Source organism: Alosa sapidissima, chromosome 9 (assembly GCF_018492685.1).
Source record: "Alosa sapidissima isolate fAloSap1 chromosome 9, fAloSap1.pri, whole genome shotgun sequence".
Lineage (NCBI taxonomy): Eukaryota > Metazoa > Chordata > Actinopteri > Clupeiformes > Clupeidae > Alosa > Alosa sapidissima.
The window spans coordinates 16,443,806-16,463,260 of record NC_055965.1 but is presented as its reverse complement, the minus strand read 5'-3'; the positions used below and the strand labels follow the sequence as shown (position 1 = coordinate 16,463,260).

Below are 19,455 nucleotides of genomic sequence, written 5' to 3'. Positions count from 1 at the left end.
AAGCAATGGTAAAAATAATAATTAAAAAAATAAATAAATAATAAATAATTATTTTTTTGGTATTTTCTATATGTCGCTGCTGTTGTGCGTTTCTAAATAATTTCTGCATTTCCTCAATGTTATATAACATTTTAGAGGATGAACAGGCTAGAGTAGGCGCCCTATCTCATAGATTCCACCATATAATTTTGACATAGAAGAGGGAGCCGGGGCGCTGTGAGCGCTGAGTGAGCAGGTATGAGTAGTGAGTTGTTGTCTAAAAGATGGATAAAGCAAAAAGCTGTCGAGGGCTAAAAAAAGAAACAGAAAGAGGAAAAAGGAGATGGCATGTCAAGGGATGCGACAGCAGTTAAATAAGTGGATGGTGAAAGGCAACAGGTAAGATGGATTTAGGGCCCTATTATCGTGTCAGTCTAAAACACATGGTCACTAGTCAAAAGCTTATTTAAAGCTGCAGTTGGCAAGTCTGACAGATTGAGGGGATTTAGCCAAAATTTTGAATGTTCATGCATGTCCCTCCCCCACTACCACCGAGCACCATAGATATATATAATAAAGGCTAGATGTCTCGTCCACGTTGCTGGCCAATGGAGGTCGACGTCCGTACCTCGCGGCATCTTGCCACAGTCAGCTCACTAACTCATAACATTGTGTTTCAATGGTGCATAAATAACAATAACTTGCTCAATTTTCTACCTATTTTCAGACGGTTTGGTTTGTTATAAACATCGGAGATGTAGTTATGACACTGCATACTAATAAAAAATTAGTCTTAGTAATAGTAATAGAGTCTGTAAATTGTACTGTGTCGGTAACATTCATGTGCATTTTATTTGTAAAATGATTGACTTTGAATTGTCTTTGGCTGCAGGATGACACAGCCATGTATTCACATGCAGCCTGCATTGGTGTGATGGTGTTTCTACTCTTCTGTCCAGGTTAGACACATTTCATTAGACCCATCATGCACCCTGTCTTCACTTCAAGTGACCCTCAGTGGAAAACTCTGTAGGGCCGTGGTTGGGTTCAGCTTCCTCTTATTCAGTTTAGCTCATGCTTTGCACTTCACCATATCTGAAGCACAACTTTGCATATTTTCCTTGCACACATTTAGAGTAGCATGACTGGACAAATCAATTGAGTATAAAGAGATGAATAAAATGATGTTGCAGTATGTTGCCCATACCTACACTAGGAGTAACCCTCATGGATGACATTGGACACAAACATCATGTAAAATGAATGCCATCTGTAGCCATGCCCAATGCTCACGTCAGTTCACTGGTGCACATGGTTCAACTATTATGGTCAAATATCACAATTAGCTTTACAGTGGTTTCTGTTTCAGATCCAAGAGCAGCACTGATAGAGAATTGTCTCCTCACATAAATATTACAAATGTGGACTCCATACAGTTTGTGTTGCCTGAACGAAGCCATTTCCATTGTGCACAGGTGCTTCTGGAGTGCCTGTCTGGAGGGTCGACTTTACCACTGAAGGAAAATGTGTCCCTCTGGGTTCATCAGTAGATATAGGATGCTCCTACACATATCCCAGTGATAACAAAGTTGAAACAACTCTCTGGTTGATACAAGACACATTAGTGGATTTCAGCAGCGCTCCTCATCAGGGACGTCTGATGTATCTGGGTGATAATCATAACAACTGCACCCTGAGAATAACAGATGTGAGACACAGTGATGCTGGAGAATATAAGTTCAGATTTATTACTAATACACCAGTTGGGAAATGGACTTCTAAATCAGCCTTTACTCTCTCTGTTGCAGGTAATGCAATAATTCCACTGAAAAGAGGAAATAATTGAATATTTGTGAAACCTGAATAATTAACAGTCTCATTCTTTTCAGCTCTGCAGGTAGCTATGAGTCCTGCCTGGGTGACAAAGGGACAGACATTGACACTGACCTGCAGCACCACCTGCCCTCTGAGTACCAACCCCACCTTCACCTGGTCCAAACCTCTTTCCAGCCAACCTATTATCAGGGGCAACACCCTGACTCTGACCTCAGTGAGTGAGATAGATGCAGGCAGTTACTCCTGTGCTATAAAAGGACTTGAGGATCATCCCTCTTATTCAGTGTGTAAGTAAACTCCATAACTATTTCACTCACTGTACACCCCTATGGATATTACCTAGTGCCTCATTACATTGGATTTCTACTTACTATCTGGTATAGCTGTTTGTACAGTAAGTCTGATAGATAAAATATGCTTCAACTGAGACAATTTTACTTGAATTGCCTGGAGAGGGAAATTTAGGCTTAAGGCTTTAGCTCACAAATATTCACCAATATTAATAAAGTATACAAGATATATAAGAATGTCAAGATTACTCTTCATAGCACTTCATTATACCAACAAATATCTAAATTAAAAAATAATTATGGAGGACTAGTCATCTCAATGTTCACTTTCATTTCAGGTGTTCTGGGTTGCTGGAGTGTGACCTATAATACTCCTCAGAGTATCTGTGCTGTGGAGGGGTCATCAGTGGACATGAGCTGCTCCTACTCGTATCCAAATAATGTGACAGTGACTAAAACTTTCTGGCATAAACAAGGGTCTGTGGAGGATTTAAAGAATACGGGGGCATATAAGAATCGTGTCACATATCTTGGGAACACCAGGAATGAGTGTGGACTGAAAATAGAAAGTGTGAGAGAGAGTGACTCAGGAGAATATCAGTTCCAGTTTATAACAAATGATCCCAGAGGAAACATGTCTGGAAGTCCTGGTGTTACTCTTTTGGTTTCATGTAAGTTCCTATAATCTAATGTGTTCATAAACTCATGTTGGTGTTGATGAGAAATAAATAATGTTCTGTTCCTGAGGAAACATGTCTGGAAGCCCTGGTGTTACTCTGTTGGTTTCATGTAAGTTACGGCTTTTCTAACTCATGGATGAATAAACTCATGTTGGTGTTGATGAGAAATAATGTTCTGTTCCCTTCAGCTCTGCAGGTCATGATGAGTTCTGCTGCAGTAACAGAAGGAGGAACTGTATCCCTGACCTGCAACTCCACCTGTCCTGCAAACAACATCACCTACACCTGGTTCCAGAACAGAGCACCTCTTACCCAACACACATCCAGAGATCTGATCCTAGACCCAGTCAACAGTGATGATGCAGGCAATTACTCCTGTGCTGAAGGAAATGAAAAATACCCCTCACCTGAAGTGACCCTCAGTGTCCAGTGTAAGTATACAAGATACACTCATGACTTCTCGTATCTTCTGATAGCACTGCTCTCTGTTTTTCATTACTTTTCCTTTTATGACTATATGACAATAATCTACTTGAACATGAACTTGCATCTGAACAGAAGTGCTTTTCATGTTGCTTTCTGTTTTGTAATAAAAAAATAACGGCAAACTCAGAATTACTCAATAGTGTGTAATAAAGTTTTTATTGTTGATACAAATGCCCCAAGAAACACCGCAGCATGGGTCAGTCCCTCTGGTAACATAGCGGAGGACAGTTCAGTGAATCTCACCTGCAGCAGTGATGTGAAACCACCTGTGTCTAAATACACCTGGTACAAGAGCAATGGGAACAAATCCTTATTCTAAAACGGGTAGTTCCGGTCCTTGATTATGATTGCTGATTCGCGTTCGATGCCATTGTAAAATGCAGCATAAACATACACCTTGACCGCATTTCATTCTATATTACTACGCTACCATAACTTCATACAAAAGTTAAAGTAGCTGCATCTCGACGTTGCTTGGCAACCATTCAGATAGACAGTTTTTTTGGCGGAAGAACGATTATCTATAAATAAATCGTTATATTTATCGTTGCTGTGCCTTTATTTTATGAAATCTTGCCAGATAGTAACTGTTTAAAAAAAGCAATAAGCCACTCGAGTCAGTACAGTAGGTTTCACTGATTTTAGAACACCTACGCCCCTTATCTGTTCTAAAATCAGCGTAACCTAGGCTACGGCCGCTTAATTTAGAAGCAAAGGGGCACATCTGACCCTCACAGTAACGTTAGCCTCTGGTAATGGTGGAGTTTACTGTCAGGTACACAATGAAGTGAGCTCCCAGAACTCTACTGGGCTAGAAGTCAATGTGATAGGTATGGTGTAACAAAGCGCTTTTTAATTGTAAATTGTTTTGTTTTACATACATAACAATGTTTTCAAAAATGTAGTCTGTGTACTGTACACATAGTGTCAGTAAACACTGTTTTTTGATAGAGTAGTTGATCAGTTGATTTGTGATGATTGATTGATTTGACCTTTTGTCTTTGTGTTTGTATTTCCTGCAGCTGGTGCAACACCACTGAATAGATTTCTTCTCATAGCGGTGGGAGTTGTACTGGCTGTGACTTTTACCATGGTGACTGGGATTGTTTGTTTTAGGTGCAACTCAGTGTTTTAAACTCCTAAACATTCATAATAACACATTTCACACTGTGGTTAACATTTAGTACAGAATGTTGTCCATTAATGTGTGTGTGTGTGTGTGTGTGTGTGTGTGTGTGTGTGTGTGTGTGTGTGTGTGTGTGTGTTGGGTGATGTAACTTCATAGAAGGAAGAGGAAGACATCCACGGAGGGCACAGGAAGACAGACATCAGATGACAGAGGGATGAGCATGCAGAGAGAAGGAATGCAGGACACTGAGCAGGTTAGTCAGTCGTGCACAGAAAAGGCTTCCTGTTGTGAGGACTGTCCAGAGGACTGTCATTAATATGTGTTATGATATCAGTGATGTTTAATCTTCTATGTGATAATATCAGTGATGTTTAATCTTCTATGTGATGATATCAGTCATGTTTAATCTTCTATGTGATAATATCAGTGATGTTTAATCTTGTCTATGTGATAATATCAGTCATGTTTAATCTTCTATGTGATAATATCAGTGATGTTTAATCTTGTCTATGTGATAATATCAGTGATGTTTAATCTTGTCTATGTGATAATATCAGTGATGTTTAATCTTGTCTATGTGATGATATCAGTCATGTTTAATCTTCTATGTGATAATATCAGTCATGTTTAATCTTCTATGTGATGATATCAGTCATGTTTAATCTTGTCTATGTGTTATGATATCAGTCATGTTTAATCTTCTATGTAATAATATCAGTCATGTTTAATCTTCTATGTGATGATATCAGTCATGTTTAATCTTGTCTATGTGATAATATCAGTGATGTTTAATCTTGTCTATGTGATAATATCAGTCATGTTTAATCTTCTATGTGATAATATCAGTCATGTTTAATCTTGTCTATGTGATAATATCAGTCATGTTTAATCTTCTATGTGATAATATCAGTCATGTTTAATCTTGTCTATGTGATGATATCAGTCATGTTTAATCTTCTATGTGATAATATCAGTGATGTTTAATCTTGTCTATGTGATGATATCAGTCATGTTTAATCTTCTATGTGATGATATCAGTCATGTTTAATCTTCTATGTGATGATATCAGTCATGTTTAATCTTGTCTATGTGATAATATCAGTCATGTTTAATCTTGTCTATGTGATAATATCAGTCATGTTTAATCTTCTATATGATAATATCAGTCATGTTTAATCTTGTCTATGTGATAATATCAGTGATGTTTAATCTTGTCTATGTGATAATATCAGTGATGTTTAATCTTCTATGTGATGATATCAGTGATGTTTAATCTTCTATGTGATGATATCAGTCATGTTTAATCTTCTATGTGATAATATCAGTGATGTTTAATCTTGTCTATGTGATAATATCAGTGATGTTTAATCTTGTCTATGTGATAATATCAGTCATGTTTAATCTTGTCTATGTGATGATATCAGTGATGTTTAATCTTGTCTATGTGATAATATCAGTCATGTTTAATCTTCTATGTGATAATATCAGTCATGTTTAATCTTCTATGTGATAATATCAGTCATGTTTAATCTTGTCTATGTGATAATATCAGTCATGTTTAATCTTCTATGTGATAATATCAGTCATGTTTAATCTTGTCTATGTGATAATATCAGTCATGTTTAATCTTGTCTATGTGATAATATCAGTCATGTTTAATCTTCTATGTGATAATATCAGTCATGTTTAATCTTGTCTATGTGGCATCTGCCTTCCTATGTGATGATATCAGTCATGTTTAATCTTGTCTATGTCACATCAACCTTTCCTCAGCACTCTAGTTTCTCTCCACACTCAGCAGGGAGACTCCAGTCTCGTCTACAACGTCTCTGCAGTGACCAGGACCTCTGACCAACAACACAGAGTGGACTCAGTAGATCAAGATGACGTAGCCTACGCCAGTGTCCAGTTCAAGACCAAAAACAAGGATGGCGTCCCGGACTCTACAGCTGGGGAGGAGGCTTCAGTGAACGTCCTTAGTCCCTCTAGTGGTGCCAGTATGTAAGTACACTTCTGCTGAACCCACACTACAGCGTTTAGCACAGAGCTACTCACTGCCACCTGCTGGCTGTGGAGAATGGAGGAACATTATAGAAACACTGAATTTGGTTTATGCACGGAACACTCTTTAGCCAGCTTATATGTCTCTGGTGAAGTGTCAGCTGTGTTTTTTTGTTGTTGTTGTTTTCCATCTTCCATGCATACATTGTTTTTTGCCTTTATTGGTGATAACCGTGCTCTTTGGGTATAGCTGCAAGGCATATTTGTTTATAATGAGCTCATCCCTAAAACAGGATCACAGCAAGACTATGGCTGCTTTTAATCCTGAAGGCTAAATCCACTGTGTGTGTTCTCTCTCTCTCTCTCTCTCTTTCTCTCTCTCTCTCTCTCTCTCTCTCTTTCTTACAGAGCAGAGGAGGATGCTGTGATCTACAGCACCGTAAACAAACCCAGACGCTGAACACAAAGGACCACAGTCAGTGCCTGATGACCTCATTAGTGACCTGACCATCTGTGCATCTGCAGTGCCAACACAGGGCCAACCTGCAGCTATAGAACTAGAAGGAATATTTCATGTATAACATTGCATGCATTCATGAGTTTGGATGAACGGGTGAATAGGGATCATTATTTTTAGCTGTTTGCATTAGATTTGATGTACTTGCAATCCTTTATGTTGCCTTTTGTATTCAGTTGCCATGTAAATACAGTGAATTCAATATGATGTATGTAACAGTGCGTTATATATTGTGGAAATTATTGTAATATTGTTATTGTATTTAATGATCATGTTTTCTTCTATCTTTTCAGTAATATTCAGATATTGCAAATGTACTTCAGTGTGTGTAATAGACATTTATTGAATACATGCAATATTATTTCATATGTTTTCTTTGTGCTTATATTTGTGTAGTGTATGGAGATACTGACACAATCAAAATGTGTTTTAATTTTGTATTAACATATATGTTTTATATTAGATTTCATGTGATGTAATGATTGGCTATGGAAATTGTGTAAACTCCAGAAGTGTTGTGAAGAGTGATGCTGTGAAGAGTGAAGTTTGGTGAATCATAAGTGATGTATGTTACCTTGGTTAGCTAATTAAAGAGGATATCTAAAAGAACCTTGCTCAGTATATTGCATTTTTTGTATATACAAGACAAGTTTTGGCGATCAGGATGGGATTTCCTCTTTATTTTTTATGTGCAGCAGGTTGATCCCATTTTGACCAGGTAATACTAGTTAACTTTTGAAATGTGCTAGCAGCTAACATACAATATGGCACTGTAGGAAACGGCAAAAACATTTGAAAACTATAACGAAAGGCTCATGCAATTTGTTTAGAGCAAGACCGGCAAAGAGCTGTATTTTGTCTGTGGTCGAACCAAATACTTTTACCTCATGTAAAGAATTGATATCACTGAAGATATTTAGCCAATTTGCAAGTCTGCTAGAAGTGTAGCACAGTGTCAGAGCACTTGCGAGGAGACCACATTGGACAATGAGAGCCCAGGGCCAGTGGGTAAGAGTTATTTGCGGCGCATATGGGCGCAGCACCAAAGCAATGGTAAAAATAATAATTAAAAAAATAAATAAATAATAAATAATTATTTTTTTGGTATTTTCTATATGTCGCTGCTGTTGTGCGTTTCTAAATAATTTCTGCATTTCCTCAATGTTATATAACATTTTAGAGGATGAACAGGCTAGAGTAGGCGCCCTATCTCATAGATTCCACCATATAATTTTGACATAGAAGAGGGAGCCGGGGCGCTGTGAGCGCTGAGTGAGCAGGTATGAGTAGTGAGTTGTTGTCTAAAAGATGGATAAAGCAAAAAGCTGTCGAGGGCTAAAAAAAGAAACAGAAAGAGGAAAAAGGAGATGGCATGTCAAGGGATGCGACAGCAGTTAAATAAGTGGATGGTGAAAGGCAACAGGTAAGATGGATTTAGGGCCCTATTATCGTGTCAGTCTAAAACACATGGTCACTAGTCAAAAGCTTATTTAAAGCTGCAGTTGGCAAGTCTGACAGATTGAGGGGATTTAGCCAAAATTTTGAATGTTCATGCATGTCCCTCCCCCACTACCACCGAGCACCATAGATATATATAATAAAGGCTAGATGTCTCGTCCACGTTGCTGGCCAATGGAGGTCGACGTCCGTACCTCGCGGCATCTTGCCACAGTCAGCTCACTAACTCATAACATTGTGTTTCAATGGTGCATAAATAACAATAACTTGCTCAATTTTCTACCTATTTTCAGACGGTTTGGTTTGTTATAAACATCGGAGATGTAGTTATGACACTGCATACTAATAAAAAATTAGTCTTAGTAATAGTAATAGAGTCTGTAAATTGTACTGTGTCGGTAACATTCATGTGCATTTTATTTGTAAAATGATTGACTTTGAATTGTCTTTGGCTGCAGGATGACACAGCCATGTATTCACATGCAGCCTGCATTGGTGTGATGGTGTTTCTACTCTTCTGTCCAGGTTAGACACATTTCATTAGACCCATCATGCACCCTGTCTTCACTTCAAGTGACCCTCAGTGGAAAACTCTGTAGGGCCGTGGTTGGGTTCAGCTTCCTCTTATTCAGTTTAGCTCATGCTTTGCACTTCACCATATCTGAAGCACAACTTTGCATATTTTCCTTGCACACATTTAGAGTAGCATGACTGGACAAATCAATTGAGTATAAAGAGATGAATAAAATGATGTTGCAGTATGTTGCCCATACCTACACTAGGAGTAACCCTCATGGATGACATTGGACACAAACATCATGTAAAATGAATGCCATCTGTAGCCATGCCCAATGCTCACGTCAGTTCACTGGTGCACATGGTTCAACTATTATGGTCAAATATCACAATTAGCTTTACAGTGGTTTCTGTTTCAGATCCAAGAGCAGCACTGATAGAGAATTGTCTCCTCACATAAATATTACAAATGTGGACTCCATACAGTTTGTGTTGCCTGAACGAAGCCATTTCCATTGTGCACAGGTGCTTCTGGAGTGCCTGTCTGGAGGGTCGACTTTACCACTGAAGGAAAATGTGTCCCTCTGGGTTCATCAGTAGATATAGGATGCTCCTACACATATCCCAGTGATAACAAAGTTGAAACAACTCTCTGGTTGATACAAGACACATTAGTGGATTTCAGCAGCGCTCCTCATCAGGGACGTCTGATGTATCTGGGTGATAATCATAACAACTGCACCCTGAGAATAACAGATGTGAGACACAGTGATGCTGGAGAATATAAGTTCAGATTTATTACTAATACACCAGTTGGGAAATGGACTTCTAAATCAGCCTTTACTCTCTCTGTTGCAGGTAATGCAATAATTCCACTGAAAAGAGGAAATAATTGAATATTTGTGAAACCTGAATAATTAACAGTCTCATTCTTTTCAGCTCTGCAGGTAGCTATGAGTCCTGCCTGGGTGACAAAGGGACAGACATTGACACTGACCTGCAGCACCACCTGCCCTCTGAGTACCAACCCCACTTTCACCTGGTCCAAACCTCTTTCCAGCCAACCTATTATCAGGGGCAACACCCTGACTCTGACCTCAGTGAGTGAGATAGATGCAGGCAGTTACTCCTGTGCTATAAAAGGACTTGAGGATCATCCCTCTTATTCAGTGTGTAAGTAAACTCCATAACTATTTCACTCACTGTACACCCCTATGGATATTACCTAGTGCCTCATTACATTGGATTTCTACTTACTATCTGGTATAGCTGTTTGTACAGTAAGTCTGATAGATAAAATATGCTTCAACTGAGACAATTTTACTTGAATTGCCTGGAGAGGGAAATTTAGGCTTAAGGCTTTAGCTCACAAATATTCACCAATATTAATAAAGTATACAAGATATATAAGAATGTCAAGATTACTCTTCATAGCACTTCATTATACCAACAAATATCTAAATTAAAAAATAATTATGGAGGACTAGTCATCTCAATGTTCACTTTCATTTCAGGTGTTCTGGGTTGCTGGAGTGTGACCTATAATACTCCTCAGAGTATCTGTGCTGTGGAGGGGTCATCAGTGGACATGAGCTGCTCCTACTCGTATCCAAATAATGTGACAGTGACTAAAACTTTCTGGCATAAACAAGGGTCTGTGGAGGATTTAAAGAATACGGGGGCATATAAGAATCGTGTCACATATCTTGGGAACACCAGGAATGAGTGTGGACTGAAAATAGAAAGTGTGAGAGAGAGTGACTCAGGAGAATATCAGTTCCAGTTTATAACAAATGATCCCAGAGGAAACATGTCTGGAAGTCCTGGTGTTACTCTTTTGGTTTCATGTAAGTTCCTATAATCTAATGTGTTCATAAACTCATGTTGGTGTTGATGAGAAATAAATAATGTTCTGTTCCTGAGGAAACATGTCTGGAAGCCCTGGTGTTACTCTGTTGGTTTCATGTAAGTTACGGCTTTTCTAACTCATGGATGAATAAACTCATGTTGGTGTTGATGAGAAATAATGTTCTGTTCCCTTCAGCTCTGCAGGTCATGATGAGTTCTGCTGCAGTAACAGAAGGAGGAACTGTATCCCTGACCTGCAACTCCACCTGTCCTGCAAACAACATCACCTACACCTGGTTCCAGAACAGAGCACCTCTTACCCAACACACATCCAGAGATCTGATCCTAGACCCAGTCAACAGTGATGATGCAGGCAATTACTCCTGTGCTGAAGGAAATGAAAAATACCCCTCACCTGAAGTGACCCTCAGTGTCCAGTGTAAGTATACAAGATACACTCATGACTTCTCGTATCTTCTGATAGCACTGCTCTCTGTTTTTCATTACTTTTCCTTTTATGACTATATGACAATAATCTACTTGAACATGAACTTGCATCTGAACAGAAGTGCTTTTCATGTTGCTTTCTGTTTTGTAATAAAAAAATAACGGCAAACTCAGAATTACTCAATAGTGTGTAATAAAGTTTTTATTGTTGATACAAATGCCCCAAGAAACACCGCAGCATGGGTCAGTCCCTCTGGTAACATAGCGGAGGACAGTTCAGTGAATCTCACCTGCAGCAGTGATGTGAAACCACCTGTGTCTAAATACACCTGGTACAAGAGCAATGGGAACAAATCCTTATTCTAAAACGGGTAGTTCCGGTCCTTGATTATGATTGCTGATTCGCGTTCGATGCCATTGTAAAATGCAGCATAAACATACACCTTGACCGCATTTCATTCTATATTACTGCGCTACCATAACTTCATACAAAAGTTAAAGTAGCTGCATCTCGACGTTGCTTGGCAACCATTCAGATAGACAGTTTTTTTGGCGGAAGAACGATTATCTATAAATAAATCGTTATATTTATCGTTGCTGTGCCTTTATTTTATGAAATCTTGCCAGATAGTAACTGTTTAAAAAAAGCAATAAGCCACTCGAGTCAGTACAGTAGGTTTCACTGATTTTAGAACACCTACGCCCCTTATCTGTTCTAAAATCAGCGTAACCTAGGCTACGGCCGCTTAATTTAGAAGCAAAGGGGCACATCTGACCCTCACAGTAACGTTAGCCTCTGGTAATGGTGGAGTTTACTGTCAGGTACACAATGAAGTGAGCTCCCAGAACTCTACTGGGCTAGAAGTCAATGTGATAGGTATGGTGTAACAAAGCGCTTTTTAATTGTAAATTGTTTTGTTTTACATACATAACAATGTTTTCAAAAATGTAGTCTGTGTACTGTACACATAGTGTCAGTAAACACTGTTTTTTGATAGAGTAGTTGATCAGTTGATTTGTGATGATTGATTGATTTGACCTTTTGTCTTTGTGTTTGTATTTCCTGCAGCTGGTGCAACACCACTGAATAGATTTCTTCTCATAGCGGTGGGAGTTGTACTGGCTGTGACTTTTACCATGGTGACTGGGATTGTTTGTTTTAGGTGCAACTCAGTGTTTTAAACTCCTAAACATTCATAATAACACATTTCACACTGTGGTTAACATTTAGTACAGAATGTTGTCCATTAATGTGTGTGTGTGTGTGTGTGTGTGTGTGTGTGTGTGTGTGTGTGTGTGTGTGTGTGTGTGTGTGTGTTGGGTGATGTAACTTCATAGAAGGAAGAGGAAGACATCCACGGAGGGCACAGGAAGACAGACATCAGATGACAGAGGGATGAGCATGCAGAGAGAAGGAATGCAGGACACTGAGCAGGTTAGTCAGTCGTGCACAGAAAAGGCTTCCTGTTGTGAGGACTGTCCAGAGGACTGTCATTAATATGTGTTATGATATCAGTGATGTTTAATCTTCTATGTGATAATATCAGTGATGTTTAATCTTCTATGTGATGATATCAGTCATGTTTAATCTTCTATGTGATAATATCAGTGATGTTTAATCTTGTCTATGTGATAATATCAGTCATGTTTAATCTTCTATGTGATAATATCAGTGATGTTTAATCTTGTCTATGTGATAATATCAGTGATGTTTAATCTTGTCTATGTGATAATATCAGTGATGTTTAATCTTGTCTATGTGATGATATCAGTCATGTTTAATCTTCTATGTGATAATATCAGTCATGTTTAATCTTCTATGTGATGATATCAGTCATGTTTAATCTTGTCTATGTGATGATATCAGTCATGTTTAATCTTGTCTATGTGATAATATCAGTGATGTTTAATCTTGTCTATGTGATAATATCAGTGATGTTTAATCTTCTATGTGATGATATCAGTCATGTTTAATCTTGTCTATGTGATAATATCAGTGATGTTTAATCTTGTCTATGTGATAATATCAGTCATGTTTAATCTTCTATGTGATAATATCAGTCATGTTTAATCTTGTCTATGTGATAATATCAGTCATGTTTAATCTTCTATGTGATAATATCAGTGATGTTTAATCTTGTCTATGTGATGATATCAGTCATGTTTAATCTTCTATGTGATAATATCAGTGATGTTTAATCTTGTCTATGTGATGATATCAGTCATGTTTAATCTTCTATGTGATAATATCAGTCATGTTTAATCTTCTATGTGATGATATCAGTCATGTTTAATCTTGTCTATGTGATAATATCAGTCATGTTTAATCTTGTCTATGTGATAATATCAGTCATGTTTAATCTTCTATGTGATAATATCAGTCATGTTTAATCTTGCCTATGTGATAATATCAGTGATGTTTAATCTTGTCTATGTGATAATATCAGTGATGTTTAATCTTCTATGTGATAATATCAGTGATGTTTAATCTTCTATGTGATGATATCAGTCATGTTTAATCTTGTCTATGTGTTATGATATCAGTCATGTTTAATCTTCTATGTGATAATATCAGTCATGTTTAATCTTCTATGTGATGATATCAGTCATGTTTAATCTTGTCTATGTGATAATATCTGTGATGTTTAATCTTGTCTATGTGATAATATCAGTCATGTTTAATCTTGTCTATGTGTTATGATATCAGTCATGTTTAATCTTCTATGTAATAATATCAGTCATGTTTAATCTTCTATGTGATGATATCAGTCATGTTTAATCTTGTCTATGTGATAATATCAGTCATGTTTAATCTTCTATGTGATAATATCAGTCATGTTTAATCTTGTCTATGTGATAATATCAGTCATGTTTAATCTTCTATGTGATAATATCAGTCATGTTTAATCTTGTCTATGTGATGATATCAGTCATGTTTAATCTTCTATGTGATAATATCAGTGATGTTTAATCTTGTCTATGTGATGATATCAGTCATGTTTAATCTTCTATGTGATGATATCAGTCATGTTTAATCTTCTATGTGATAATATCAGTGATGTTTAATCTTGTCTATGTGATAATATCAGTCATGTTTAATCTTGTCTATGTGATAATATCAGTCATGTTTAATCTTCTATGTGATAATATCAGTCATGTTTAATCTTGTCTATGTGATAATATCAGTGATGTTTAATCTTGTCTATGTGATAATATCAGTGATGTTTAATCTTCTATGTGATGATATCAGTGATGTTTAATCTTCTATGTGATGATATCAGTCATGTTTAATCTTCTATGTGATAATATCAGTGATGTTTAATCTTGTCTATGTGATAATATCAGTGATGTTTAATCTTGTCTATGTGATAATATCAGTCATGTTTAATCTTGTCTATGTGATGATATCAGTGATGTTTAATCTTGTCTATGTGATAATATCAGTCATGTTTAATCTTCTATGTGATAATATCAGTCATGTTTAATCTTCTATGTGATAATATCAGTCATGTTTAATCTTGTCTATGTGATAATATCAGTCATGTTTAATCTTCTATGTGATAATATCAGTCATGTTTAATCTTGTCTATGTGATAATATCAGTCATGTTTAATCTTCTATGTGATAATATCAGTCATGTTTAATCTTCTATGTGATAATATCAGTCATGTTTAATCTTGTCTATGTGGCATCTGCCTTCCTATGTGATGATATCAGTCATGTTTAATCTTGTCTATGTCACATCAACCTTTCCTCAGCACTCTAGTTTCTCTCCACACTCAGCAGGGAGACTCCAGTCTCGTCTACAACGTCTCTGCAGTGACCAGGACCTCTGACCAACAACACAGAGTGGACTCAGTAGATCAAGATGACGTAGCCTACGCCAGTGTCCAGTTCAAGACCAAAAACAAGGATGGCGTCCCGGACTCTACAGCTGGGGAGGAGGCTTCAGTGAACGTCCTTAGTCCCTCTAGTGGTGCCAGTATGTAAGTACACTTCTGCTGAACCCACACTACAGCGTTTAGCACAGAGCTACTCACTGCCACCTGCTGGCTGTGGAGAATGGAGGAACATTATAGAAACACTGAATTTGGTTTATGCACGGAACACTCTTTAGCCAGCTTATATGTCTCTGGTGAAGTGTCAGCTGTGTTTTTTTGTTGTTGTTGTTTTCCATCTTCCATGCATACATTGTTTTTTGCCTTTATTGGTGATAACCGTGCTCTTTGGGTATAGCTGCAAGGCATATTTGTTTATAATGAGCTCATCCCTAAAACAGGATCACAGCAAGACTATGGCTGCTTTTAATCCTGAAGGCTAAATCCACTGTGTGTGTTCTCTCTCTCTCTCTCTCTCTTTCTCTCTCTCTCTCTCTCTCTCTCTCTTTCTTACAGAGCAGAGGAGGATGCTGTGATCTACAGCACCGTAAACAAACCCAGACGCTGAACACAAAGGACCACAGTCAGTGCCTGATGACCTCATTAGTGACCTGACCATCTGTGCATCTGCAGTGCCAACACAGGGCCAACCTGCAGCTATAGAACTAGAAGGAATATTTCATGTATAACATTGCATGCATTCATGAGTTTGGATGAACGGGTGAATAGGGATCATTATTTTTAGCTGTTTGCATTAGATTTGATGTACTTGCAATCCTTTATGTTGCCTTTTGTATTCAGTTGCCATGTAAATACAGTGAATTCAATATGATGTATGTAACAGTGCGTTATATATTGTGGAAATTATTGTAATATTGTTATTGTATTTAATGATCATGTTTTCTTCTATCTTTTCAGTAATATTCAGATATTGCAAATGTACTTCAGTGTGTGTAATAGACATTTATTGAATACATGCAATATTATTTCATATGTTTTCTTTGTGCTTATATTTGTGTAGTGTATGGAGATACTGACACAATCAAAATGTGTTTTAATTTTGTATTAACATATATGTTTTATATTAGATTTCATGTGATGTAATGATTGGCTATGGAAATTGTGTAAACTCCAGAAGTGTTGTGAAGAGTGATGCTGTGAAGAGTGAAGTTTGGTGAATCATAAGTGATGTATGTTACCTTGGTTAGCTAATTAAAGAGGATATCTAAAAGAACCTTGCTCAGTATATTGCATTTTTTGTATATACAAGACAAGTTTTGGCGATCAGGATGGGATTTCCTCTTTATTTTTTATGTGCAGCAGGTTGATCCCATTTTGACCAGGTAATACTAGTTAACTTTTGAAATGTGCTAGCAGCTAACATACAATATGGCACTGTAGGAAACGGCAAAAACATTTGAAAACTATAACGAAAGGCTCATGCAATTTGTTTAGAGCAAGACCGGCAAAGAGCTGTATTTTGTCTGTGGTCGAACCAAATACTTTTACCTCATGTAAAGAATTGATATCACTGAAGATATTTAGCCAATTTGCAAGTCTGCTAGAAGTGTAGCACAGTGTCAGAGCACTTGCGAGGAGACCACATTGGACAATGAGAGCCCAGGGCCAGTGGGTAAGAGTTATTTGCGGCGCATATGGGCGCAGCACCAAAGCAATGGTAAAAATAATAATTAAAAAAATAAATAAATAATAAATAATTATTTTTTTGGTATTTTCTATATGTCGCTGCTGTTGTGCGTTTCTAAATAATTTCTGCATTTCCTCAATGTTATATAACATTTTAGAGGATGAACAGGCTAGAGTAGGCGCCCTATCTCATAGATTCCACCATATAATTTTGACATAGAAGAGGGAGCCGGGGCGCTGTGAGCGCTGAGTGAGCAGGTATGAGTAGTGAGTTGTTGTCTAAAAGATGGATAAAGCAAAAAGCTGTCGAGGGCTAAAAAAAGAAACAGAAAGAGGAAAAAGGAGATGGCATGTCAAGGGATGCGACAGCAGTTAAATAAGTGGATGGTGAAAGGCAACAGGTAAGATGGATTTAGGGCCCTATTATCGTGTCAGTCTAAAACACATGGTCACTAGTCAAAAGCTTATTTAAAGCTGCAGTTGGCAAGTCTGACAGATTGAGGGGATTTAGCCAAAATTTTGAATGTTCATGCATGTCCCTCCCCCACTACCACCGAGCACCATAGATATATATAATAAAGGCTAGATGTCTCGTCCACGTTGCTGGCCAATGGAGGTCGACGTCCGTACCTCGCGGCATCTTGCCACAGTCAGCTCACTAACTCATAACATTGTGTTTCAATGGTGCATAAATAACAATAACTTGCTCAATTTTCTACCTATTTTCAGACGGTTTGGTTTGTTATAAACATCGGAGATGTAGTTATGACACTGCATACTAATAAAAAATTATAACTTAGAAATGTTCAAGCATCTAGATTATAGCTACGTTAATAGTGTTTGTAAGAAACCAAACCGTTTGTAAATCCGTCAAGATTTCAGCGAGATAAGAGTATTTGTGTTCGTGCAGATCACTCACCTTACATCAGATTACCTTACATTACCACAGAGCCCACCAGATAGCTTGCCTGTGACAAGATGGTCGCCGGTGATGCCGTTAGACTTCGCCATAAGACATCTAGCCTTTATTATGTATATCTATGCCGAGCACCCTCTTATCGAGTTTGTGCTCTTCAGTGCGCACCAGACTGCACCAGACTGTAATTGGCAGTCAGATCTCACACAGCCCTGCTCTGGTTGGTCCAGAAGAACTGGGAGCTGTGGATTTTTGCAAAACAAATAACAGGCTCTAGGTGGAGGTAGAAGTGCGGGTTATTTTCTAAAACCGGCTGATTTATGCTGTTCTGTTGGAGCATAGTGTTTGTTTCAGTGAATATGATCAAAAAAATCTTGCCAACTGCAGTTTTAAGTTAGTTTCAGATGGCCTCTACTATGGTGGACCCTCCACATGAACGTGCAAATGGAGTGAAAAGGAACGATAGTAACTCAGAAAGGGCTTACATTTCCCAGAGTGCAGTGTGCATGTACTAGAGATATAAAAATAACATGGATGTAGATGATGAAGTCAGGTTTTTCTGCATAACTTAATATGCATCTTAAACATGGTCCCCGAAGACCAGCGTAGAAACTTTGAAATTATTCAATTAATAACATTATATAGGCCTACAATGGTAGAACTTAGATATAACCTTTTTTTTAACAGGTCTGTGGGGAGGGGCCACTGGGAGTGAGAGTTGGCCTCTCCATGTAGTGATCTTGCACTGTATTTTATTTCATGTACTGGTCCTTGTCCATCTGTGTTGTAATGCTGTTCAAATAATGGCCATAATAATCTATGATATGACCTAATATGCTGAGGAATTTTTTTTTTTTCACATACAGGGCATTTCAGGCCACAGATATAACCTAGGGGACACAATGAAAATAAATTAACACTCCCCTCAATGTCAACACTATTTCTTTGCATTGATGTGCGACTTTAGAGTTGACGAACTCTGGTGATATGCAAATTCCTTGCTGCAGACATTGCAGAGGACTTTATTTTTATCAACACCATCAGGCCGTTTTTTAAAAGTAAATTTTCTTCTGTCTTCTTCATTTTACAGTCTAATGATTACTGACTAGAACGGCTCGGGGTCAAAGATCATACGGAGTCGATTAATATGCGCTATTTTTTTTAATCAGTTATTTTTTCTCAAATTAAAGCAACACCAAAGAGTTTTTTTATACCTTAAAATAATGTTTCCAAAATCGTTTCAGTGGTTCATCAACTCATAACAGGGTGAACGGCAATTCTGCATTCGCTTCGCGGCCCTCAATCGGCTATAACCACACTATGTACGTTTGCTAGATCGGGTAGCGGATCTGTAGTTCGATGGAATGAGACATAAGAAACTACAAATTTGACTTGCATCTGATGTCGCAATACATCGTATTTTTATAAGTCATGCAAAATATTCTACCTTGTCTGTGGACATTGTTATTTGCAAAGCCGGTGCTGGATAAACAAATAGCATGCGTGCGACAGAGGGAAAGCTTTTTTGGTGTTGCTTTAATTAATTGAAATTAATCACTTATTTTGACAGCCCTAATGCAGAGTGTTTCTCAGCAGCTTATATACACCAAGTTTGGGAGAAGGAAAATGCCTCAGACTAGTTTTCTTTTACTTTCACTTTGAATTGTTTGAACATGAACATAAAATAAACATGAACATTTCAACATGTAAGAAAAGTTTACATTTTTACAGCAGAAGAAAATTGAAGCAAAGATACAAGTGAATGCAACACTGCTTGGACCCTTCACACACACACACACACACACACACAGACATGTGTGCCTATGT

The 19,455-nt window shown here is 37.7% G+C and overlaps 1 protein-coding gene across 1 annotated transcript; it reads left to right on the top strand.

Annotated features, from left to right (window-relative positions):
• The first annotated feature begins 849 nt into the window (after window positions 1-849).
• On the top strand, window positions 850-16,281 carry LOC121717982. Its single transcript, XM_042102707.1, has 17 exons — window positions 850-938; window positions 1,455-1,787; window positions 1,869-2,102; window positions 2,444-2,776; window positions 2,974-3,216; window positions 4,294-4,387; window positions 4,557-4,653; window positions 6,199-6,397; window positions 8,812-8,901; window positions 9,418-9,750; window positions 9,832-10,065; window positions 10,407-10,739; window positions 10,937-11,179; window positions 12,257-12,350; window positions 12,526-12,622; window positions 14,971-15,173; window positions 15,587-16,281. The coding sequence occupies exons 1-17, from the start codon at window positions 884-886 to the stop codon at window positions 15,678-15,680; spliced, it is 3,309 nt and encodes a 1,102-aa protein (XP_041958641.1). The 5' UTR covers window positions 850-883; the 3' UTR covers window positions 15,681-16,281.
• The last annotated feature ends 3,174 nt before the right edge of the window (window positions 16,282-19,455 follow it).